Raw genomic sequence first — 26,536 nt, 5'->3', positions numbered from 1 at the left:
AAGGGGAAAACACATAGCGTGTGTTATGATATCATCAGAAATGTTTTATGCATTTATAGCTTTGGTAACATCTCAATTATTTTCTCATTGTTTCATTATTTATTGTTTTTCTTTCTCTATTGATTTGAGTAGTGGGGTTTGTATTAGAAAAATGTAGTAGGTGAAATGCTGTCTCACACAGTAATAGTTTTATAAATCTGATTTTATTAAATACCCTGTCTGCTAACTGTGTTTGGATTTGTGACTGACTTAAAAAGGATTGTGAACATGTCAAATAAAATACAGCACACAGATGTAACACGCCACCTGTGAATTACTAGATATTAGTGAAGACATAACTCTAAATTACTGTATTTTCTCTATTGCCTACTATTTACTAAGCGCTTGTATTTATCATTTCCTTTTACCATAAATAGAAACATAACTTACTCTGTATTTCTTCTTTGGAATAATTATAGGGATAAAGGCAGACAGACCTCTAACTCCAATTGCATTTCATGCTGAGCTGATTTCACTGTAGTTGGCTTGTTTCAAGTTGCATTTTGATCATTAGATAACAGAACATCTACAGTAAAGCCTGTGAGTCTGGAACCTAAGCTTTTTGACTAAAATTTAGAAACTGACAACTTCATTTAAAGAAAGGAAGAAAAAGAACCCCCTTTCAGCACTTAAAAAAAATGTTCATTTAAAATGTTTGGTTTATGTTCACTATGAAAGTCAAAAGTTGTGGTTTTTTATTTAATTCACTGTAATTCTAGGCAGGAATTCTAGCCAGCCTGTGATTGGAAGGAATCTTCATATTTGTCTGGAGTACGACTGAAACCTGAATAGGCACCCCTGTAGCTTACAGGCGTACAAGAAAGAAGGTTTGTGCTCAAACTGCTCTGACAGAAGCACACTGCAAACGCTTTGATGTTCAGAAAGCAGTAGATACGGCTTACCTTGATGAGCCTGCTTCCTGCCGCTGCTTGAGGAGAGCATTTTGCCTTCCTTCATTGCATGACAATTTTCAGTGTTATAAGCTGATATGTGGCAAAAGAGTTGGCAAATGTGCCCCTGTGAAAGATATGGGCCCTTTCTCTCACAGAACTCAGCATTCGTTGTGTGTAAGTCTCTAAGTCTACATTTCACAGAGACAAGATACCACCAATTGCCTGACTGACTGTTTCTTGCCTCTAGGAAAGAATACCTCCCAACTTTGCCTGTTAAACTTCATTAAAACAAAAGAAGAGAAAATAATGAGAACATGCCAATAGAGCTGGCAAGCATCTTTACTGAATTGCTAGGTCAAACTGTAGTTATTTTTGATTTTTTTTCACCAGTTTCAATACAAACCTTTGCAGGGATCTTTTGTTTGTTCTAAGTGAAGCTTGAGCCACCTGGAACATGAAGGAGTGGGTGCTAATTCCTGTTGCAGGTGTTAGAGCTAGTAGTGCTGTGAAGATAACATATGAATTATACAGCTCATCAAACGCTAATTCAGTAGTTCAGCTAATCCAGTTACTCTCTGATTCTAATCAAATTGCTTGGGGCTCTGGCTTATGATCTCCTGACAACTCTAGTTGACACCATTTAAGAGTGTTCAGCAGTTCACCTCAGCTGCAACTTATTGTGATGCAGCCATCACAACAGCAGCTGACCTGCATTTGCTCTTCAGCCATCACAGTTCAAGCTTAAAAGGCTGAAAGTAATATTTGGTTTCTTGGTATGCTGGCATTACTACTGTTAGGCTAGATGAAAGTTTTCCTGTCTCAGGTATGCTGTCCTGTGATAACTGGTGTGTTGAAGAAGAAATAGCAGGTATAATTTATAGAAAAAAAACCTCTTTGATTTGTAAATTTTTTGATTCATTTATACTTCGTGGCAGGATTGGTTTTGAACCTGAAGTGGTAAGTGGAAAACAGCACTTCACTTACTATGTCAGTAAATATCTGTCGTTTAATTTTTCTACCTTGATATTTTTTGTCTCGCAAAGTGTTGCTGTTTTAATTGTGAATGCAATTTAGAACTGCACATCCCAAGTTTAGAGTTTTATGGCTATTACCACGGTACACAGAGAAAGCTAGGTTTTCATTCACTTTTCATATTTATTGGTGGAATTTATTAATCTTTATGTTTTTAGTTATAGGACCTGAATGTTGGATGTATGTTGTTTGCCTGAATAGAATCAGCACCTTCGATAGAATTATTTTTGTCCAGATTGTCTAAGACCCAGACAAAATTTGACTATCCCTATGTGGTTTTGTGGGTTGTGGGGAAGAAGTAAGAGCGAAGGAAATCCAACAAAGAATTTTTTTGCTTATATTTTGGAATTTCTGAACAGCACTCAACGTAATGTGTACCTGAGAGAATGGTTCATTATAATGATAATGTTGCTGTTTCCCAGATAAAAGTTTTAATTTCACTTTTAACTATTAAGATGTATATTTGCACAGATTTAACTGTATAAATGTGACTGATTCTTTAATTTACTGCTTGGCTGCTACAATCTTATTGTTTTAAAATACATTGCTTATTTACTTGTTGGGTCCGTATGCTCATTAGGTTAAGCCACTTCTTTGAATCATCTCACTGAAATATTGTGTAGCTACTTTTATTGAGTTAGCACTAAGCCTACCAGAAGAGTGATTGATAGTGTGCAGATTACACTGTAAAGCATCATTCATGTGTTTTAGACTGAGGCTGGTCTCTGTGATAGTGTGCCAAATCTCTTTTGGGGTTTATTTTTGTCAATTAGAGGTGATCTGACCCAGTATTATTTCACAAGGGCTTGAAAAGTGTTGCTCTTCAGATTACATCTGAATTGCATATTAAATGTAGGCTTGAACCCTAACTGAGTCCTTGCCTAGGATTGGCAGAGGCGTTGAAGAGCTCAGAAGATCAGTGCTTGCTAGAGCAGGCTGATTTCCTCGTATAAAACAAGTTGAAGGGGGTGCAAGGCAAGTTACAACTCGAGAACAATTAGAGAGAAGTCTCAGACATTGGCTCTTATTTGCCAGAGCAGGGGAGCAAAACCACAGAAAATGTCACAGCTCAGTAGCTGCAACGTAAATGGAGAAGTCAGCACTATAGTGGCAGATGACTGTTTACTGTGCTAAAGCCAATGCAGGGAACCTGTGCTTGGTTATGAATGTGCCTTTAAAGGGGCAAAATGCTGCTTCTTAGTTGATCATTGGGGCAGCTGATGGAGAGTAGGAGTTAAGACCTGGAAACTGTTGCCTTTCTCAGTTTCCATCTGCTTCTGGTGCCTGACCCTGCACAGTCTTTGTATGCTAAATGCTGAACCTGCACATGTACTATAGGCTGCTGACCCTTGTTCTAGAGAGTAACAAACAAATGGAATTAGAAGGAAGTACTAACTTGGCTCTTTTTTCCTCACTTTAGTGTAGGTAAAAATTTTGACTGTATGAGTTGTCATTAGTTCTTGTTGTAAAAGATGGGTTTTTTTAAAGTACATAAAGAAAGCATGAATACATGATGCGTTTGCACTGGAAAATCTTTCTTTTTATGAGGTACTTAAGGTTGAAAACAAAGTTTGGCATTTTACAATGGAAAGCTTTTCTGTAAGATTTCACACTTATGCCCTCAAGTGGGCTAGAAATGTTGCAATAACCCGTGGTATTTTGGAAAAAATAGAAAGAGGTTATGCATTTAAAAAAAGAAAAAGAATAAACATGCCAAAAATTTCAGGTCTTCAGGTCTCACCATCTGCTCCATCCAGTTCTGTTTGTTCTGTGAAGCTGCCATTTTGGGTAGATGGTCATCTTAACAGCATTTTCACAGTTCTGGAAGACCTGAATTTGGCTGCCAATGTTTTTTATGAAATTTATGCCATTTTTGAACAATTAATGGTATTGGCCTTTGAACCTTTATCTATTTGGGGTTTTAGTTTTTTCTTGTTTAAAAACAGGATTTTTTTTTCTAGCAGGAACCATTTTACTATTGCTTGTGTGATTGAAACTTTGCTTTCTGTTTATTTGATATCACATGCCATTATTTCCTTGCTGTTAAGTGGTGTGGATGATTATTTTTTATATCAACAAATACATAAAGATGACTCATCTACATGTATTCTCTCATTAGTTGTAGAGAATTTACTGTGTGAAACCAGAGAGGTCAAAACTTTACTGGCTAAACTACTTATGGGAGGTTTTGTGGAAGACAGTATTTGCCTATTCTAATATTTTTTGCTTCTTCTGTGAAAGTAAAAGTTCACTTTTACTAACATGCTAGCTTTACCAGTGTCAGAATAGTCTCAATTAATTTCTTGGTTTTTGAGTCATACTATGAATCCAAAAGACAGTATGGCTTTTAAAAGTGTGTCTTATGGGGTTTATTTTATTACCAGCATATCTGGTCAGCCGCTATCCAAGACAATTACAGAGAACTGGTTGTCTTTGTGCACTTCTCATTGTTATTCACCAGCAGGATAGTCATCAGAGGGTCACATTAAAGTTCATTCAATCAAAGCTGTGGCAGTAGCGGTAGTCTGCCTCAGGTCAGTTCCATCTCTTGAGATTTGTAGGTCACTACCTGAAGTTATTTGCGTAATTTTATATCGCATTAGTGCCTTGATACTTTGTGGCAAAGATTGCAAAGGCAACAAATCTGTAGCTAGTGTTCTACCCAAGTGAAAATCCAGTTATCTTTCCCCTTACTGTGTCGTTATAACCATTTGGGTGTATCCTCTGGTATCTTTTAACCTCATTTTCACATAGCTGTAATATATATATGACTCATATTGGTATCTTTATGTTAGTGGATATAATTAGGTTTTGTATTTCTCTGTTCATGTGGGTATTTGTTTATGTACTTGTAATTGTTATGGGATCCTATGCCTTTTACCTTTGAGATAATCTTTGAAAGTGCTCCCTTGTGCTGAAGTAGATGTTGAAGTTGGGATGACATAAATTGCAGCCAAGAAGTATCTGCTGCTCTTCGTTGAGGATAAAGGGGCCTAGGGTAACCTATATCTATATCTACATTGCTTAGTTTGGATGAATCCCAACTATGTCTTGACATTATCTATACATATGTATAGATGTGCTTACACACACATATGTATGTATGCATATACCCACACAAATTGATAAACAAGTATATATTAGGCTCAAACCACTTTTGATACTTCCAGTATCATTTGCGTAGATTTTTATGAGGCTACTGGTGAGACCGCTCCTCGAACACTGTGTTCAGTTCTGGGCCCCTCACCACAAGAAGGATGTTGAGGCTCTGGAGCGAGTCCAGAGAAGAGCAACAAAGCTGGTGAGGGGGCTGGAGAACAGGCCTTATGAGGAGCAGCTGAGAGAGCTGGGGTTGTTTAGCCTGGAGAAGAGGAGGCTGAGGGGAGACCTCATTGCTCTCTACAACTACCTGAAGGGAGGTTGTAGAGAGGAGGGTGCTGGCCTCTTCTCCCAAGTGACAGGGGACAGGACAAGAGGGAATGGCCTCAAGCTCTGCCAGGGGAGGTTTAGGCTGGACATTAGGAAAAAATTCTTCACAGAAAGGGTCATTGGGCACTGGAACAGGCTGCCCAGGGAGGTGGTTGAGTCACCTTCCCTGGAGGTGTTTAAGGCACGGGTGGACGAGGTGCTGAGAGGCATGGTTTAGTGTTTGATAGGAATGGTTGGACTTGATGATCCAGTGGGTCTCTTCCAACCTGGTTATTCTATGATTCTATTATACCAAAATATTATTAATTTCAAATGTATGTATAAGTTTTATGTGATGTACCCTCTGATATTCTGAAGAAGAGGTACCTAAGAGATACTTTTTTGCGTTGGTTGGGAGGGAAAGGCATGAAAACTCACACCTAGGAGTAAGTTTTGATTAGGAATACATGAAGTCTATATGTTGATAATTATTCTTCTCAAAGCCAAATTTGTAAACTTAAGCTTGTGTTTTGGTGTCAAACCTTATAGAAATGATAACCTTATCTCGATGTAATTTCTGCGGTATTCCTATTTTAATGATTCTAAGGAGATCATGAAAGTTTCCTACTTGTTGTAAGGAGAGTTATTTAGAATACTACAAATGGTAATGTAGGTGAGAAAAACTGGTTCAAAAGTCATAATTCTGTGTGTTTTAATGGAAATTATTAAAAAAGTAGAAAAATGAGATACCATTTCATAGGGCGGGAAACAGAGAAAATAAATGGGAAAGAAATATAATTCATTAAAAAAAAGTAAAGCAACAAAAAAACATTTTTTTACCATTAAAATAAAAAGGAATTAATTTGTACATCAAAAAAGTGTTCAAGAATGAGGAAAAGACATTTCAGTTTGATTTGAGAAACTTTAACTAGGGGAAATTCAATTAAAGTTGTCTAAAATGGCCAAGATAGATAAAAATAGGGGAGAAACAAATACTAGATAAACCTCTTGAAGACTGTGGACATGATTATGCGGTAACAGGATTCTTTTAGAAGACATAATAAAGTTCTTACTGTGTTATGCAATACACTGTAGAGTTTTATCAAGATGCTCTGAAAACAACTTAGTCATGACAACAGACCGAATGAGATTTTTTTGATTACTTCATATTAGACTATATGTAATTTCTTACTCAATTTGAGGAAGAATATGATAAAGATGATTCTGAGGGAACACGCTCTTCTGCAGCTTAGTGGTGCATTCAAAATAATTTGTTTGAGTATTGATGCTGTTTGCTCCAAATAATGCATGTGATTTACACAGATGATAATAGAGTTTACAGTTGAAATATTGGTCCTTCTTGAAAGTTCGATTTTTCCCAAATTCTTCCTGCAGATAATAAAAATAAAGAATTTAACTGCATCATTTAGTCAAAATGTTTTGATATGGTTTCATAGTTTTAAAACGCTTCTAAAAGATCTAGACTCTGACTGAGATCTTGTCTGTAATAGGGTTCCTTTTTCCCCAGTTGATTTTGCTGTGGTGCTCCGTACCCGGCAGTAAGAGGAGGGGTTTTTATCTTTTTTTTCCCCCCTTTCTGGTCATTGAACAAAGCATGCAAATTGCAGAACTCTCAAAAGCAGAGCCTTTCTGTGCACACATCTAGCTTGAACAAATGGGCTCTTTCTTGCTGCAGGACTTGTGATTCTTAATTCCTTCTTTACCCAGCTACATAAAAATTCTTTTAAGAACTGCTTATTTGGTGTACATTCACTTAACAGTTACAAACAGAGTAAGCAGCCAACCAAAATTGCAATGGAATTTTAGCTAAGTAGTGCCAGTCGTGTCTGACATGAGCAGAGTTTGGAAAGAAAATTTGTTTAACTTAGCCAGTGATAAATGTAGCTGCAAAACATAGATTGATGCTTACTTCTCATAGATTCTTCAGCATTGTGTAGGGAATGTATATTTCAAATCCCTCTTATGGGGAATCAGTATGATAGGAATTGTCAGGTAAATTTGAGATCTCTACTGCAAGTTAATACAGTTTTAGAATAATCCAAAGAGGATATTTAGTGGATTTATTTTTTAAAAGGTGCTTTTCTGAGAGAAATAGCTCTAACTCCATAGAAGCTCTCATTCTGTAATATTGAAATAATTAATATGTTTATTGATAATGTGTAGTGCTACGTAGATTTGGGACTTGCTGTGGTTTTATAAATTTTTTGGGGGGTGTGGTGATTATTTAAGCTTCATGAGATGATAAAGTGGGTGCTAAATGTGAGGGAGGGGGCGTTCAGATAATAAGGTGATCTGTGACATTGAGTCTCCCCAGCTTTCCACGCTGGTTCTGAGAGCAATACCTTGGTGAACTGTCTTTTTTAGGGCAAGGTGTAAAATTTCAATTTGTCCTTAATCTCTAAGACTGAAGAGGTACTCAGAATGGGAGTAAACATGAAAACTCAAAGCTCTTCTTGTTAGACTAACTTTGAACATCTAAAATTATATGAATTAATGGCTTGTGTTTGCAGTGTGTTTTGTTTGGTTCTTTATCTCCATCACTGCGGTTTCCACCTTGAACCCATTTTGAAAGGTCTTGGTTCCTTTTCAGGTCACAGTGACTCAGACAAGCACTTCTCTAGCAGTGCCTGTGTGCTTCTTTTGCTCACTGTTGTTTTTCTCTTTTAACATGCCAACGTCTTATCCAGGCTTTGCATGTTTTATTGAACTTAATTTTGGGTTTGCATGTAGAAATGAGACCAATTTGTTGTGCTTTTGTTAAAATAAGTTTTCAATTCTGCCTAATTTTAAATTTATCCTTTTTTCCCTTATATTTCTCTGACCAGACATGTAAAAGAACTTGGTGGTATCTGAGTGGTGGAAATATAAATAGTCTTCCTCTTTCATTTTATGGTTATTGCTGTAATATGTAGGATTTCTGAAAGCTGCTGCTGCTGCTATAACATTTTGATTGTAATTTTTGTTTTTTAAGGGCACTATGAGAAGGTGTATGATAACCAGCTTAACTTGGCCTACTGTTTCAATGACTATGAGGACAAATGGTTAAGTAATTACTTCTATGAGAAATGCTTTAACACTGCTCAACTAGTAAAAATTGATGGTGGGAAACGAGAGGCACAAGCACACGCAAATATGGGCCTCCTCAATGAGGAACAAGGTAAGTCAATAAGATCATAAAACTGCGTGGTATCAGCACTGACAGTCATATTTTGCAATTTGTGTTTCATCAAAGAACACAGTGTTCAGTGTAAAACTGATTTGCAACCATAATTTAAAAGAAGTTTTTAAACTGTTGCAATTTTAATTTTTGGAGCAGTGTACAGGAAGGCAAAGAAGTCTATTCAAGCCTTTTTCCTCTGACATTCTATCTACAGTTAGAAGTACTCAGATGAAAAATGTAATACAAGTTTAAAGGAAGCATTTGTTTAGCACAGATCCTTTGGGTCTGATATCATTTCATTTTGCTTGTTTTTAACAAAAGACTGATAATGCTGCCTCTGGCCATAGGTGTTTGAGTAGGAGGGCAATCTGTAATTACACAAACTGGGTTGATTTAAAAGAGGTATGAACTTGTAATTCAGTTTAATCCTGCCTCCAATTTACACTTGGATAAAGCAGCCATATTTTTGTGTTCTTTTTAAAAACTACCTTCTAGTTCTCTTGACTGAAAATGGCATCCTGTTTGTTTGTACCTGATTGGCATGTTGGTCTTTCCTTCAGATTTACACTGTCCACAAGCTCCACTTCTGCATTCATTTATCTGAATCCTCAAACTGGAAGTCTCTGAAATTAGGAAAGATATTAATAGAAGTAACTAGAATCCTAGAACAGCTCAGGCTGGAAGGGACCATAAAAGGTCATCTGGTCCAACAACTCTTCATGAGAAAGGGAACATAAATGAGATTATTTTAGCAGCCTGTCCAATCGTATCTTGAAAATATCCAGCAACTGGGGGCTCTGCCACATCATTGAGGCGGCTGTTCCAGTGAATGATTGTCTCAATGTGAAAAACATTATTTTCTTTTGTCAAGATGAACCCTGTTCCTATATTTAAAAGCATACATTGCTTTTCATGGCAGAGGAGTGTGTGTCTGTCTGTGTCTCTCTCTCTGTGTGTATATATATATAAAATATAGTAATCTGGGTATAAAAAGTGCTTTTTTCCTATGTTTGTATGAAATACTTTAACATTGTAGGAAGAGAAGGAATGATTGACCCTCAAGTAACTGAGTAAAACCTTCCAAACTGAATTTTCGAGTTCTAGTTCCCAGGTGTACTGGATGCCTAACCATTGCTTCTGATATTTGTTGTGCATAATCATTATTGTTTTGCTTTTAACTTTGACTTTGAGGATTGAAACCACTCCAGTGTTGGGCTCAGCTTGTGGCTGGGTTCTCAAATAGAATGGCTTTTCTTATAAAAAAACCCAAAAACAATAGTATTCACAAAAATGGAAATATTTTGTGGAAATGTCTGACAGAATGGGTGTGTCTTGATAGATGGCCTAATTTTCCCAACAGAAAAAAAGGATATAAAGCATAACCTGCAACTTTCAAATTGAAAACTTATTCTCCTGGGTTTTTTTCCCATGTTGTCTTAAAGCTGGAACATCACACCTTTTTCAATATTTCCTCTTATTTGCTAGACTGCTAGTCATTCACACTGTTTTTCTCTGAACTGTTGCCACATCCCTCTTGCCAGCAAGTTGCAGAGCCGGATTCAGTTTTAAAATCTGAGTTCATACCAATGATCAAGAAAATGGAAGGATTACTTTCCTTACAAGTTTGATTATTTTATTTGTGTTGTCAGGTGTGACATCTGCATTGTTTTGGGATGAATTCCATACTCACATTCAGTTCATAGTCCTTGTTAATATCTAAATTATTTTCTGGGGAACAGTTAAGTATCTGTTCTGTTCCCCATTCTGAAATCGCGTGCTAGTTCCCCCTAAATGTGATATGTTGCTTCCTTTTTGCACTGAGTATCATCCTGTGTTTTGTAGTTGGTTCCTAGGAATAGTCCAGATTGTTTTGATTTTTGAACTTTGTCTTCTACCTAGTTTGGTATCACTTGAACATTTAAAGAAAGTTTTTCTTTCCTGTAATTTGGATCCTTAACGAAAATACTAAGTAGTAAATGGACCTAGAATGGGCACCTGTGGAACCTCGCCATGTACCTTTTTCCATATTGACAGTGAAGTAACAATATCTGTGTAAGACTTTCTGACTAATTTGCACTCATGTAGCGATACTTGCAGGTGAACTATGCCTCTCTAGTGCTTACAAAGAAAGTTCTGTGACAATGAGAAAGAATTTACTAACATAAATAGAAGATTGTTTTGACATTTACTCTTGATGTATTGCTGTTGGCTATAATATTTTCATGTTTTTATCTAAATGCTTGGGGAATAAACCGTTTAACTATTTATTTATTCCAGAATTGTTCCAGAAATTGAAGTTAAGCTAAATCCAGTTTCCAAGTAAATGAGATAGCTCTTATTTAAAGCCACAGTCAGTTGCAACCAAGTCATTTTCAATTAGAGTGAAAAATGCTTAATTAGGTTACCTGTCTGATAATCAGTAGAATAAAATGATTGAAAGTGCTGGATTTTTTGCAACCTTTTCACTTTGTCCTTCAGTTACTAAAAAATAAAATTATAAGGAAGTGCAGGAAAGAGAACATCCCTATCTATTTGTACCTTCAAAAACTTGTACTGTGTGACTCTACTGTTATCCAACCACTGCCTAACAAAAAATTTCACGTTTAACTTTTGTGATGTGTAAACAAAAGTTGCTGAATCCTGAAATGTCTGTAAGCCCATTATGAAAGTACATAAATAAAGGTATGAAATACACTTTCAGATGCTCAAAGGAGAGTAAATTTCATTTTCTTGCTGTAAAATATTAGAAACTTCCAGAAGAGAGGCTTCTTATTAACATTGGCAAGGAGAGATAAATCTAGGTGCATTTTCACTGCCCAGAGTAAGGCTCCACTGAATCTGTAGGATCTGGTTTTTGCAAATATTTTATTTCCATAGAGACAGGTGAAAAAATGAAGAAGCTGTGAGAGTAAGTATAGGAATTGCTTTGAGGGACCACTGAGAAAAAGACAGCAGATCTATTCCATGCACTTTTTATTTTCAGCGGGTGAAAAATTAAATAAGTTCTCATTGCGGAAAAAGTGTAAGAGCAGACATTGAGTTGGCATTGTATAAAATTCCGTGAGTAATAATGATGTCGTAAGTAAAATTCTAAACATGCTATTTTTTATATTAGAACAAATAGATACAGTTTATAAATTAAATGGTCTTTTATTTTTCTCAGTAATTTATGGTGCAATGTAATTTGTTTGTAAACTGGATGAGTCAGGTGCCCATTTCATGTGTGGATATATACATTTATAGACATGTGTGCATTAATATATATCTGTATCTATATAAACACAAGGATGGGAATGATGCCTAGTAATTACATGATGCTTTCATCTAATTTAAATAACCATATCTGTATTAACTGCATTTAATGATAGTGCAGCCAGGAAGACAGGAGAATTTAGAAGAATGAGAATTCAGTCTTACTGAAGTTCATGTGTGCATCCTTTTAGATGTAAATATCGTGTACCGGTGCTTTTCTGTTCTCTCAGTCAATAGTATCCTTTTTATTACTTGTGCGTGCAAGCTGTCTCTATATGCTTAGGACTGATTGCTTGGGAGTATAAAGTTAAACATGTACTTGCAGAGATTGTTGTTTGCCTTGGAAGCAAATCAATAAATTTGCTGGGTAATTTTTGTGTGATCAAATTTAAAGTTCTTTGACTTTCAGCCTGGTCCCTGTCCTAAAGGCTGGATATAATCTCATGTTCATTAATCTTCAAAGTTAAATATTTGAGATGTTGGCAGTGTGGACTTCAGTCATGGTGTTTGGATGCAGGCGACTAGTGTCTGTCAGTATGTAGTGGCTGTCAATACGTAGGGGAAAGAAAAAAATTAGAGTAGTGTGCTGTAGATACAAATGGAACATTCTGCTTGGAGCAGATATGATTCTAGTCACACTTCTTTCCAGAATGGAATTTTAACCTCTTCTTTTAAAAAGTCTAAAAAAAGACTTCTGTTTACAAGTTACTTAAATGAGATGCTACTCATTGATTTTTATAGGAGTGTTTGGGTTATGATCCTGTTCAAAGAACTGTGCTCGCCTCATAATTTCTTTCCTCGAGGGACTGATAATAAATTTTATTAATTTTATTACTACATTTTTTAATGTAGCTGTTAAACATGCCCGTGTCTCTTTATACGTATTTGAAAAGCGATGTTGTATTTTAATTTTTTTCCTTACCTAAACTTCAGCGTTACTTTTCATCCAAGTACGTACAGACTGTGTGGCACAATCACAGTTAGGAAAAACTTATTTTAGAAAAGAATTTTACTTCTAAAAACACATTCAAATCAAAAGGATATTATTGGTTATAAGTGTGTGGATTTTTCTGCATTGGAGAGAATAAGAAAATTAGTCTGTGAAAGTCCTTTTATATTTAGCATAAATTCTGCTGAAGTTAACTGTGAACTCTAAGTTTACACTGTTATATCTTGCAGAAGAAACACAGTCTGAGTGTGCAGGTAAACATAATGACTAGTGCTAGTTTGTATAGGTTCTTACATTGCTAGTGCTCGTCCTTAAAATATCTGAGTGCTCATTGTTTTATATTAAATGGTTAACACCTATCATGTATTAAATGAGTAGAGCTGAAATATCTACATCCCAAAGTTCCAGATAACTTACACAAGGAACAAAATCAGTCCAGGGCAAGCAAGGAATTTGTATGCAGAGAAGCTATTTGCTTCAAGTGTATTAATCATAGAATCACCAGGTTGGAAGAGACCCACCAGATTATCAAGTCCAACCATTCTAAATCTAATTTACATCTAACTTAGTTGTAACATATTTCTGTGTTATTCAAAAGCATAATAAAAACATATAGCTGAGAGTGTACTTGTTCTAAAAGCAGCCATTGAGACCATTGCAAGTAATGCAGATGTTTATAAATGTGTGTGTACATTTGTGTGTGTGTATATATATATGTACACACACACATACTCATCTAGAAAGAGACATGTATGTGCGTATATACACGCAGTTAAATACAGCTGGTGTTTTAAAACGAGGGCTTCACATACCAAAATTTCAATATTAACGTTAAGCAATTTTTGCATTTGTGAGAGATGCTCAAACATACCTGACTAACGTATCTGATGGCCTATACCTAATACAGGTGCATAAGTGTTCTTCCCTTAAGGGACAGCTTTACGAAAAGATAGGTTAGTGGTATGTTTTATGCAGGACAGCGGAGCAGGAAGAGTAATGTGGAGAACTCTGGGGGAAGCATTGAAAACATTATTGCTACAATCTGATTATAAATATCTCTACTCCCCTCTTTGAATGATGCAAGGATCTCAATGTTTACCTATCAGATGTTAGTAGTAAAAGTAGATATTCTTAGGCCATGGTTGCTTTACTGTATGAGTAAATAAGGCAGTGCAAGGAGTGTCTGTGAGCGCCGAACACAGCATAGAGCTAAAATGGTGCTTGTAGTCCTGTACATGCTTTTAGTTTGTGCTAACTTGGACTTTTCTGCTCTACAATTATTCATGGGTGCAATTCAGTAAATAGCATTGTTGCAGGGGCTTTTCCTAACAGGCAGTTTGCAAGCAGCCACACTGTTTTGAAGGTTAAAACAGTTTATTCCGATAGATGCACCTTTTCACGCCTGTTGGTTACAGTGCTTGGAAACATTTCTGGATACATTTAAATAACTAGTTTTGAGGAAGTGTATAAGTATCACAGTGGAGTCCAATGAATAAAACTTTCACAATGAATGCCAAATGTAAATTGTGCTGTACCAGAAACTACATATCCCCTGGTATAAGATCTGTGAGATGTATGAGAAATATGCCATTAATCTCAATGCAGTGGCAACTTTGAATTAGTTGTTGGATTTATATTCTGCTGGCATATAAGGATCAACAAAAGTGGAGGTAATACTTCTTCTGAAATGCATACAGACCAGAAAGGCTAGTCAGAGAAAGAGACAGAATGCAAAGCAAATAGCCATGTTGGGTATCTTGATGCTGATTTCTGTAACACACAAATAATCCATATGCCCAGTTTTCTCTGTGTTTTTTAGATTGTGATTCTTAAAGAATTCCTGATCAGGTTCTTTTAAAATTAGCTTAGGCGTTTGGAAAAATTTGCTGTATTCTGCAAATTAATGGAGAGGTTGTAAGTGTTCAGGCTTAATCCAGTTTTGCCTTGATTATGAGTGATGTTAGGCTCCTGTTGCTTTTCAGTCAGAGCAGTGTTATGCCAGAGTTGATCACTTGTGATACCTCTCCCCCGCAAAAAAATATTCATAAATAGGACCTAATTTATGAGAAAGGTATAATTATTCTATCTGTAATCATGGATAAAATAACATCTATTTCATAGTTTAGAATTGATACAGGCTTTTCTGGTTGGAAGTCCTACTGAACACAAGGGACTTGTTAAATTTAATTTGTTGGGGGAGAAAAAAAAAACCATGGGGCTTTTACAGACTTTGAAATGTAGATTGAGGAGTACAATTATACCTATTGTTTTGCTATATTCTTGGAATTAAAGTTTTGAATCAAAGCATTATAGAAATTGATGGAAAGGTTCCTGTTGAGGTTTAAAGGATATTTGATTCAAGCTTCTGAAACCTAAGTATTAATTACTAGATACATTTGGTAACCAGCAACTTAAAGCAGTTCACAACATCGTCTTTTTGTTTTGGAACAGAAAAAGTCTAAACTGATTGTTTTCCTGTTCTTAACAGGTCCTATTTAATCCACTGCTAAGAAATTGTTGATTTTGTATTTTGAATTGTTTATGGCAATTTCAATTAAGAATTTCAGTTAAAAGCTGTAATGTATAAATAACTGAGAGAAACCTGGCATACATTCATGAGTGTCTATACAGGGGAAATATGCACATTTAAGCAGAATTTCCCCAACTAGTTTGCCTTTAGGCAGAAATAATTTGTATTCAGATAAAAAAGATAATGTTAATATTGTAAAATGAAGTACTAAAAAGGTTTAAAAAGGCAAAACTTAAGATTGTTTATGAAATTTCTTATGTTTTTGTGTGTGCATTTCGTGACTTTGATTACCAAAAAAATTTAGTGTCTTCTGCTAGGAGACTGCTAAGTATACCTAGAATAAAATTCACATGTGGGATGGATGGCCCACACATACCTTCTACAATATGTGTTGCAAGTCTGCAAGGCCCACTCAAACAGCCAGTCCTCATTGTGCTGTGTAATCTTTAGATGAAAAGTGCTGGTTTACAATGTGATTGTAAAATTAAAAACAGCTGGTAAATAAAACAAACCAGTGGGACAATATTTGTGAAGAGTGATAAATTTCTTCCTTGCTACCTGTGGAGTTCAGAACTGTTAGTGATAATGGTATTGCTGCATCTGACCTGTCTATTTAATACTGGTATGTTTCTACCATAAAGGGTATGACCAGTATCTAGAGGTCTCCGCGTTGCTGTATTTGCGAGTTCAGGTCTGACAGTGGAAGAGAGCAACTTAAAATTAATTCCATTTCTCTATTCAGGAACAAAAGCAACTTAAATTACCAGCTAACATCTACCCAAGGCCTTTCTGGTTTTGTCTGGCTGCGTCTGTGTTAGATATTCCTTTCTGTAAGCACCTTTTTTGTTTAAAATTATGATACCCAGATAAGTTTGTGATTTTTGATCAAGTATTGGCCTCTTAATTTATTTTGTCCTTATATTTATAATGGGATATTTGCTAATGTGGACCAGAAAGTGAAAAGAAGATATAAATACCCATTTAATTTTTTTTCATAGGAAACCTGAGTGATAGTCAAAATATGGCAGGGGTCTAAAGGAAAGTTGCAGTTCTAGGGATTTAGAAGATATATATCCTTTGAGGCAGGACACTTCTAACCTCTTTTTTTTTTTTTTTCTATGCTTATGCAATAACATTTCTTTTATGCTTCTGTAACTCATACTTGTTAAGGTTCAGTGTGAACCATGATAAATTGAAAGCTATACATGAACATGCTGCTGCTGAACAGCCAGTGCACAAGCGGTGCGCTGCCCATCTTTCTGTCTGAAATTTGGATCAGCGTCTGTGCTCAGACTACTATTTTTTTAAAAAGTGAAGGGAATTTACTGTCCTAAGGGCTTCTTATCACTTCTTATCAAACTTGGTTGAAGTTCATTCCAAGTCTGGTTGGAGGACAGGATGATCTCATAGACTTACTTCCTCTGGAAACTAACCAGAAATGTCTTTTTGTACTGTTCATTTTTTGGAAGGACCATATAGTCTGTTTCACTTGACTCTTAACTTTTCTTTAGATAACAGACTTTTTCCAGTAGTAATCAAATATCATTGATTTATCATGATACCCCCCCCAAGGCTGTATATCCCAGATTGATAACTTTTTTATTCCTTATTATTTATTCTAAACAATATTTTCAGAAAAAAAAAAGAGTGTAGGAGTAGTTCAGACCTGAAAACTTACTTGTGTGTCTGCAAATATTACATCTTTGGCTACATATACCTGTTGCTAAATTTTGTCTTTTAAGCTCATGTAAGAACATATAATTAAAAAACAGTTTGCACATGAAGGAACTTTAGAAACAGAAAGAAGCTTTTCCTTAGTGAGGCATGGAGTTCGGCATATCTGGTCTAACTATTTAAAACGCTTCCAGTCACTGATTTTCATCGTATCAACTGAAGCTAACTCTTCTTTGTTATTCTGCACTTACGCTGTTACACAAAGTAGTTTTATTGGGGTTTCTTTTCTGGTTGTTTAAGAATTTAATACATAAGTGAGCTGAGGAAAAACTTGATTGTAGAGCATAATTTTCAGACTTTAGGCAGCAAATTTCTAGGACGTAAAGTCTTCGGATACGATGCTTTTTCTATGTCAGTCAGTGGCAGACAGAAGCAGCCATAAATCCAGGACAGATTTAAAAGGATTATTAAATAATTGAGCTCCTCCTCAAGCAAATGCAGAATGTAATTCTCCTATAAATGACATCTTATTATTACAAGGGCATTGCTGGTATTGAACTAGCAGGGACAGTATTGAATTGATGTTATAGAAATTAGGTATGTTTGCAGTTCAAATTGGTACACTCTTAAAGTCTGAAAGAAGCTTCTGAACGTGCAACATGAAAGCAAAAAAGATCTGTTGAGTTCATTAAAAATATTCTCTATATAAGTATTTTCTATCCTTATTTTAAAAAGGTGTAGGTAGGCAAAGAATTTTGAGGAGAATGCTGTAGGGTTCTTATTTTATTTTCTGAAAATAAATACCATGAAAATGAAAAACTTCCTTCATACTTTTCCTTCACTTGATTTAAATCTAAGTTTAATATCAAGTACAGGGAAGTAATAATATTCTTTACACTAGGAAAAAGTCAGCAGATTTGCCTCCTTAATCCTTTCACTGTCACTGCCAATTTCCTAGCCTAATTCTTCAAATGAAGAAACTTTCAGTTCTGATATAACACCTGGGGAGAGGTCTATATTCTTACTTTGTAATGAGAAGCTCTTCAAAATATTCACAGAAGTACAATAGTGCTAATTCTAAACTTTGTAATTTGCCTTTTCCATAAAACTTTTGACCTATGCAAAAAACTCTTAAATTAGTTTCTCTTAAGTGATTGTAAAGTTCATTTTCAAATACTTAAACAACAGTAATACTTTTTCAGTAGTTTTATGTAGAACTATGAAAGATATCAGAAATTTAGAAAAAGCATTTAATGTACACTTGAATATAATGCATAGGACTTGAGAATTGTTTATATGCATGTTTCTGTAAGAGTCTTGTTCATCCTTAATGTTATTGGTATCAAATGTTGCTCTGTTTGCTTTATGTGTGTGTTCATAAGACTATGACATTTAATGAAGAGATCTTTTTAAAGTATTGATAGCCATGGGTAAATTACACTGTTTGATCTGTGTTAAAGATTCAGCGTCCAAGGTCTTTGAATAGAACTTAGAATAAAAATGTAATTAGGTTACATCCCTAAAGTCTGATATATCTTTAAACAAGACTGCAAATGAAACTTTATTAAAACTTCAAATGAATTATTTCTTTGCTTTTTTAAATTCTTTTTCCCCTCTCTTCTCTTTCATGTCTTTTACTGACATTGCTGCTTGTATTTTACCTGTCTGTTCCAGGGTATTTTAATTATTTACTGCTTAATGAGTGGTACTGAGATGGATCTTCATTCAAAGCTGCCCGCACACTAACATTTTTTTGCTTCAAAGCTTTGCAAGGTCTTGGACAATTGCAGCTGAACTGGTAGCTGTCACTGCAAACTTTGCTTGAAGGCAAACTGATAAACGAGGTACTGTTTCCAGAGATGCCTTCTCAGTGGGACCGGAAGGTGATAGGGTTGCAGGTCCTCAGCCGTTGTCAATAATCTGTAGAAATCATAGAGAAAACAAACATTTGAAGCTGTTAATAAAAATGTCTTCAGAGAATCATAGAATAATTCAAGTTGGAAGGAACCTCGGCAAGTCGTTAGTCCAACCTGCTACTCAAAGCATCCTTCTCAAGTAGACTATCTGCACGGAAGTACAGTTCCAGTGCTGGAGAGATGCATCTGGTATTACATTTATTATTGGAAGCTGTAAAAAGTAAGGGAAATAGGGTAGAATCTGAATAAAATGTAATTGCTACAAAAAAATTATTTTAAATGAGGGAAACAATTTATTGCTTTTATTGCTCTTCTGGAATGGGCTCTTCAGTTAATAGCAGGGTTTTTTTTTCTCTTACTGGTCCATCATAAATTATTGCCAAAGCAGCTGTGATTTCAGCTGCCTGTAGGAAACACTTCCCCCTTTGTAGTCAATAGCGTTGGCAGCACCAGGGAAAGACATGATAGAGCAACCAGAGAAACTAGTATTATCTCTACCATGAAGTGTCTCTTAAGGAACCCTTTAAGCAACATCGTTATAGAGTATTTTTAGTATCATAATGTGTTGATGATGCAATAGAGCATTCTGTGAACAGTCCTACTGTGAGAGCTACATCGTTCACTGCCCTTGAGGTTTGTGTAAGTATGTTTTGAGTATTTGAGCTTTAAGGCAAGTAACCTAGATCCTCTGAAGATAAGACTATACATGCTCTAATGTTCACTGGATTCCTGTAGTTATGTTTTTTCTTTTCAGACAACAGATATTTGCTTAACAAATGTCAGCAGAAAGAACAGATCATTCCCTAAACTGCAATAGCACGGATTAGCCTAGCAGTTCTTGACCCCGACAAGGGTCAAGATACCATCTTTTTGCACTGCGGTCTGTGTCCATCAATGCCATATCAGGTTGTGTGATGCTGCTTCTTTCACCTTTATGACCTCAAGCCTTCTATTACTGAAACATGCTTTCAGTTGACCCAGAGCAGTTTAGACTCTAGGGAGGGATCTAATGGTGTATTGTCAAACTGTGGAAATTCTTGGAATAACCTATAATGAACCAGCGTACTCGTTACAGCGTTCTTACAAACTGTCTATATCTTTTTGCTAAAACTCCCTGTGGAATCTTCCTGAAAAAATATTATCAGCACCTGTATAGTAAATGAAAGTAACTTTTTATCCTTTGTCTTAAAAATATTCACCTTGAATCCGGTGATTGGTTGTATTTTTAGAGGAAACTTGTAGAGTTATGAGACCAAAATGTTTTATCTTGCGTCTCTTCCACAATTTTTGTCATGCCTTTGCAGATGGCATGTGAACTTCAGCTCTTTCATCTGAGATGAGTCACTATGACTTCTGTACAATTCAGTTTTACCTCAGGTTTCCAGGGTGGTTCAACTATTTACTGAAGGAGAGCCTTGTTTTATGATTCTTGTGAGCTTTTTGTTCCACCTCCCAACACATCTCTGTTAAAAATTGACAATGACCTGTGCAGATAGTGGCTCACATTGCTAACCGTGGCCGAGTCTTAACTATTTCAATACAAGCGGTGCTATCATAATTATCGTAGTTGAGCATAGGGTTGTTCAATCAGTTAAACTTAAAGGTAAGCCTATATATCTTAAAATAGTAATAATAATATTCTTTTTCCCCAACCTTTAACTGTTGCTTCAAGCAGAGTTTGTCTGTATTGTACAGTGAAATAACTGATTACAGAAGATTTCCTAATCTAGAAAGATTATAATAAACATGAAGCTTTTTTGTTCCTTTAGTTTGTTGTTTTAAGTTAATGTGCAATATTATCTGAAGTCAACAGCTGTTTACAATTTAGAATTAAATGTGCTTTTTGCTTACACTAGTGCTGCTGAAGAAATGTACCTAACGAACCTGTCACTTTTTTGTGCAATTCTTTCTACTGCATTATTTTCATTAGTAAATGTACAAGCTGATAGAAAAAGGAAATCATTAGGTGCTCTCAGTATTGCTGAGGCATGGAGCTAGAACAGGTCAGTCACTGCTTTTTGCAGATTGTGACATTTTAAATTACCTGTAGACTACTGAAAGCAATCTGTGGACCTAATTAACATCTCACCTAATTAGTGTCAGGACTGTATATGGAGAATTCTAGATAATCTTGCACACCTTTATTTATTAAATACCGCATTATGCAAAATTGCTATCTTTAATTTCAGTATTGAAAACTTCAGATTTGTGTGCTGTTTTCTCAAGTGGGAGTAACTTTTTTTTTTTTCTCCTTCAAGTAATCAATGCACTGCTGAATGAGTTCATTTTAATGCACTCAATCATGCCTCTAATGTTTGTAGCTTACGGGCGCTAGCATCAGTAATGCAGGAATGTTATATGGCTTTAGTTTGGGCCATTTCATAAAATATTCATGGAATCAAAAATGTGCATCAAAATAGCGGCTGGGAGAATTACATTTATGTGCCTGCTTTTATGGCAGCTTCACATTTAAACCCATTTGTGTTAATATCTAGTCAATCTTTCTACTTAAAAAAAAAAGTCAAAATAGTAGTCTCCATATATACCCTTTTGGTTTGATATCTGTTTTGATACAACAAATGTATACTCTTGGAGTGGGTTTTAGGAAGGGGAATTATAAAGGAAGTTTTAGATAATGTAAAAACGTTTCTCCTCAGTGTTTGCAAAATTATATTGAGTTCTTTTGCTTGAATGAATAGATTTTTTTTTTTACTTCTAAGCAACTCTGTGAAAACTGTAGCACAAATCTTTGTGCGTACATACATAGTTGCTATGAAAATAAGAGTAACTTCTAAAACTTGATGCTGTAAGTGGAAGAGTAATGTCTTATCATTGTTTAAAACTGATTCTTTATTATCAAGATTATATTGTGGCATTTACCTCCAATATTTGAGATTAAATGATTGCAGATAAGGTTTCTCATGTTATGCCCTGAGCCACATTGAACTATAACATTTTAGTAATGGTAATATATATGTTGCAAGAGTTATGTTTCTGGGTTTTTATTCCTTTTATAAATGGGGAATATATATTAGAGATTCTCAAACCCCATTTAGTATATACTGAGATAATCTCTGTATGGCAGTAGGAAAAGAAAAATATGCAGTTGCTGTTAATGTTGCCAACTGAAAATAGCTATCTGCTTTGTGTAACGTTTTGCAAATACAGATTTCCTGGAAAAACCTTCTGGATTTTCTCATTGAATTTCTAGAGGTATAAAAGATACATTTCTACAAACTATTGGTTTTCCTCATTTTGCCTTTTTTCTTCTTTTTTTGCTTCTTTTCTTTCAGTTGATAAAAGTAATTTAAAACTGCATTGTCACTGCTCAGGGGAGATAAAAGTACTCTTGCTCTCAGAAATGTTCTCCAATTGGCTTACTACGTTATTTTAATGTCTGAAAATCTTGAAAAACAGCATCTTCTTATGTCTGTGCTTAAAAGTTGCAGTAGTTCACTATTTAAAACCTGGAATGCACTGGCCGGATTAATTCCCACTGAACCAACTCGTGACAATGAATAAGCTTGCCATCGCCCCTGAAAACATTATTTTTCCACAACATTTGAGGTTCACAGAAACATGGATTAAATAAATAGGCTGATATGTCATTTGCCAATGAGAACAGGAATTTCAGATTATTTTGGTGGAGTAATGAATTCTAATGAAGTCTAAAACATTTTACCTTCCATGAATTCGAGAGGTCTCCAAATAGCTAGTGTTACTTGAAAGAGTCCTCAGTAAGCAAATTCCAGACCATGTAAGTGCTTTCAGGTCAGGAATTTCATCTATCCCTCGTTTAGCAAACTAGTGGGTATTTTGTGGGGTTTTTTTGCTCAGTATCTTCTTTGGTATTTCCGTGAGCAGACTGTATTACTTCATAAACTTTCTTGGAAGCTCAGTGAAGCCAAATGTAGTTTGGCTCCATTTGAATACTACCAAAAAGGTTATATTGCTTTTGCATTTTGAAGCTTGATGTAGATTTGTTATTTCTAAGGAGGTTTCACTGAGATCTGGCAGAAAAGTTGTCGGGTCACACCTCTTATGGTTAGGTCAGCTCTGAAGAACTTTGGGGTATGTGGAATATAGGATTTCAATTTCTGATCTGACAGAAACTTTCTCAAGGGGATGCAAGTGAGGAAGCCTGGATAACAATTACCATACCTGATAGTCCTAACAATCTAAACAATAGCTTTGAAGGCTACATGTATTATTTACCTAAATGATATGTCCTGTTAAGAGATTATATTACAAAGTCTTAGGAGAAAGTCACATGCTGTGTTCAGCTTCAAATTGCTTGTCCAGGTGATACCATTTACTTGTTTGCTTCCTATTCTTACTAGAAGTCTTTTACTTCTGTGTGAATCAAACTCTATTCTAAAGAATCCATTACACGTGTAGTGAAACTAGCTTACATAAATTTGTCAGTATCCTTTCACAAGGATAATTGGTTGGTTAATAAACATTGGGAGAATTCCGAGGAGGAGCCTATATGTTTTTATGAGTATCCAAGTGGATCTGACGTGAAATTTCAACTCAAGTATCCATCATTTGTCACAACGCGAGCTTCTTCAATTAATTTCTTATAGCTGCATATAGCAATTTGGATAACTGGAATTCTCTTGACTTCTGAGTTGGACTTGCCCTAAGAAGTTAGCTGGGCTGATAGGCAGAAACTCAAATTCAAACTGGAAGTCTCTTTAGAATAGTCAAAAGTTTTCATTGGGGTTTACAAGTCTACATCTGTTTCCTGTTACATGTACTGTCAATGAATCCTTGATAATTTCACTTTGCCTTTCTGTTTTAATGTTTGATGTCTGTGATATCTTTGAAAGAACGTATAGATCTTTTCCTATCTCTTTACAGGATCTGATAGCTACTCTAACAATAAGAGTTTTTCTAATGTTTTGTGCCATCTCTTCAATACTTGTCCCTAGGTAGAGTGGAACAGGATAAAGCTTGCTGTCTTCCCTTTCACCTGGTACTCGCCTTTCAGCACTTTGTTGTGTCCTCTAGAACTCTTACAGGAAGTGTAGGTTGTAGAGCCTTAGAACGATTTGTCTGTGAAACTCATTTAATCAGTTGCCTCTTCAAAAGAGAAGTTTCTTGTGTTAGTCAATTTTAGTTGAATTAATTTTAACCATCAGAGAAGCTTAATATGAAAATAAATTAAATTCTGCTAAAGAAAAGAGTTATGCTTTATATTGCAAAGTTGAAAGCTTGGCTATAAAAGGGTAACATGCAAAAGACAAATCTGAATTAAGTTCGTAAGAACAATCTGTCATAACTGTTCTGCTACCTCTAGGTTGGTTGGAGCCTTGGGGAACTAGCCTTATTTTCTATTGTAATGCTTAAAGAAGGTCTTCTTTTCCAGAAATTGGTAAATAAAACTTCTTTTCCTACCACTGGGAATAAAACTCCTTCCTGGATATTTTTGTAATTTGAATACAGCACTGTAAAAATGGTCTGCAAAACAGTAATTTTTCCTTATAAATCATGTTTCAGAAGAGGTGCAAACTGTGAACACATCTAAACTAGCTTAGTTTATTGTCTGTTTCAGCTTTTAATAGAAATAGTAAATGATACATTGATGATCTATGGGACAAGATTGCTCCATCACACACACCCCTACTCAGATGCAAACTTACAAAGGAATGGTCACACTCGGTTCCCAACAGTTTTTCTGTACCTATAACCTATAAGGAGAAGCTTTTCTGTTCTTTCAAGGGGCTTTGAATTTCCGTTGTCAAGGAAGCCTGGAAGCCTCCTAGATTGCATGTATACCCAGAGGTAAATCCAGGTAATGGTAAAGAGGAGGGAGGAACTACTTGCATGTTAAAATTAATTGAACTTTATCTTCAAACTTTCCTTTGCCTTCAAGATGATTGGGTGACTTACATTTGAATAGTACCTTAGTGTATTACTTCAGGCTCAACAGTTAATCTATTAGTGTTTAATGCTCTTCCAGTAAATTTACTGCATAAACTCACCAGAGTTGGCCTAGTAATAACTGAATAAACTACTCTACATAATAATTCTTTTTTCTGCCAATTAATTTGTTGGAATAAAGATATTCTTTCCCTACAGTTATTGTACCTATATTCTCCACATTTCAAGACTTTTTGCACAAGCTTTCATTATCGCAAAAGAAACTTGAGGGATAGTATGAATTGTGATTATTTATGTATACATGTGATTTTGAAATGAAAGATCCACAAAGGCTGTATTTATGAATCTATAATAGGGGTGTTTTCTTGGAAATTTTGACTTTGCATCCTGGGGATCACATGCTCCCAATATTGTGAATTTGCAAAGGAAAGCTAATTTAAAATGTGATAAGTTTAAATTACAGCATTACTGGTAACAGATTTGGCAATATTTTCAAGTGTTCTGTAAGTTATATATTGAAGATTTTTAAAAAAAATCTGTGAAACGAATAGCTGCAACTTACTTTCTAAGGAGAAGATTTCTATAGACTAATAACTTTAAAATTTTGTTGATTACGCTTATTGTAATTATGAATTGCATTTTTCAGGTCATGTCGTGAAAGCTGCTGAGCATTATGAAGCATTTTATGAGCTAACAGAGGGCACAACATGGAAGGATGAGACAGGCCATGCTTACCATTCACTGGCATGTGAGCTTCTCTGGAGAATTTGTGTATTACTAGCAGACAATATGCTAGAAAATAAAGAACACCAGCAGGCCATCAAAACGCTAATAAAAGCTTTAAAAATGGCAAAAGAAGGTAGGTGGAAAATAATGCTTTCACATTCCTTTATTTGATGTGCATGTTATGATTTTCCCAAGAGTAAAGTAGAAATTGTCAAGTGTTTGACTGGGTGATTATTTCCTATAAAATTCAAAGACAAATGCTATCAATACATTTACAGATCTCACTAAAACGGAAATGCATGTCTTCTTGCTGACAACAAAGAATCTTTTAGATTCCTGAAAGCTTTATCTCTGAAAAAAGACATCCTCATGGGAATATTAGTATGAAACAGTGAACCTGTAATCAGAAAGCGAGGTCACTGATGGAAGCTCAGCTCAATGGTTTTGATTGGATAGTCACTGTTGATTTTGCAGTTTTTGAGTGATGCTATCTGCTGGATCACTACCTTTTCACTTAGTTACTGCATAGTTATTTAGTACTTGAAAAAAACTGTTTTCTATCATAAGCAAACAAGATTTCTTCTGTGCATCTTAATACATGTAAATACTTGCAAGCCTGAAGTAAAAAATTACAGAATAGCAGAATAGCTGTGGTAGGAAGAGAAACCTCTGGTGATCAGGGTCGGTTGGAGCAGGCTGTCCAGGACTGCATCCAGTCAATGTTTATTATCTCAATAGGTGGAGATCCCATAACAATTCTGGAAATCATTTTCCGCTGTTCAAACACCCTCACAACAGGGAAGTATTTTCATTCAGTTCAGAGAGAATTCCAGTTTGTGCCCATTGCCTCTTGTCCTGTTACTACGGACCACTAAGAGCCTTGCTCTCTCTTCTTTGCGAACTCCCATCAGGAACTTTTACACATTGATGAAATCCACCCTGAGCCTTCTCTCCTGGAGCGTGAACAGACCCAGCCCTCTCAGCCTTTGCTCCTAGGACAGACGCTCCTGGTTCCTTGGTTATCTTTGCAGTCTTTAGCTGGACTCTCTC

General features: G+C 35.6%; 1 protein-coding gene across 6 annotated transcripts in view; it reads left to right on the top strand.

The window, feature by feature from the left end:
* TTC29 (tetratricopeptide repeat domain 29) overlaps positions 1–26,536 on the top strand; it is a 288,808-nt gene that overhangs the window by 188,770 nt on the left and 73,502 nt on the right. For all 6 annotated transcript variants that reach the window (XM_069855337.1, XM_069855336.1, XM_069855339.1 and 3 more), the window contains 2 exons: positions 8,365–8,550; positions 25,407–25,619. In XM_069855337.1, coding sequence (XP_069711438.1) covers positions 8,365–8,550; positions 25,407–25,619 — 399 coding nt within the window. The remainder of the gene's footprint in view (positions 1–8,364; positions 8,551–25,406; positions 25,620–26,536) is intronic.

Source organism: Phaenicophaeus curvirostris, chromosome 4 (assembly GCF_032191515.1).
Source record: "Phaenicophaeus curvirostris isolate KB17595 chromosome 4, BPBGC_Pcur_1.0, whole genome shotgun sequence".
Classification (NCBI taxonomy): Eukaryota; Metazoa; Chordata; class Aves; order Cuculiformes; family Cuculidae; genus Phaenicophaeus; species Phaenicophaeus curvirostris.
Note: the sequence above shows the minus strand (reverse complement) of the source record. Positions and strands in the feature narration are given on the sequence as shown.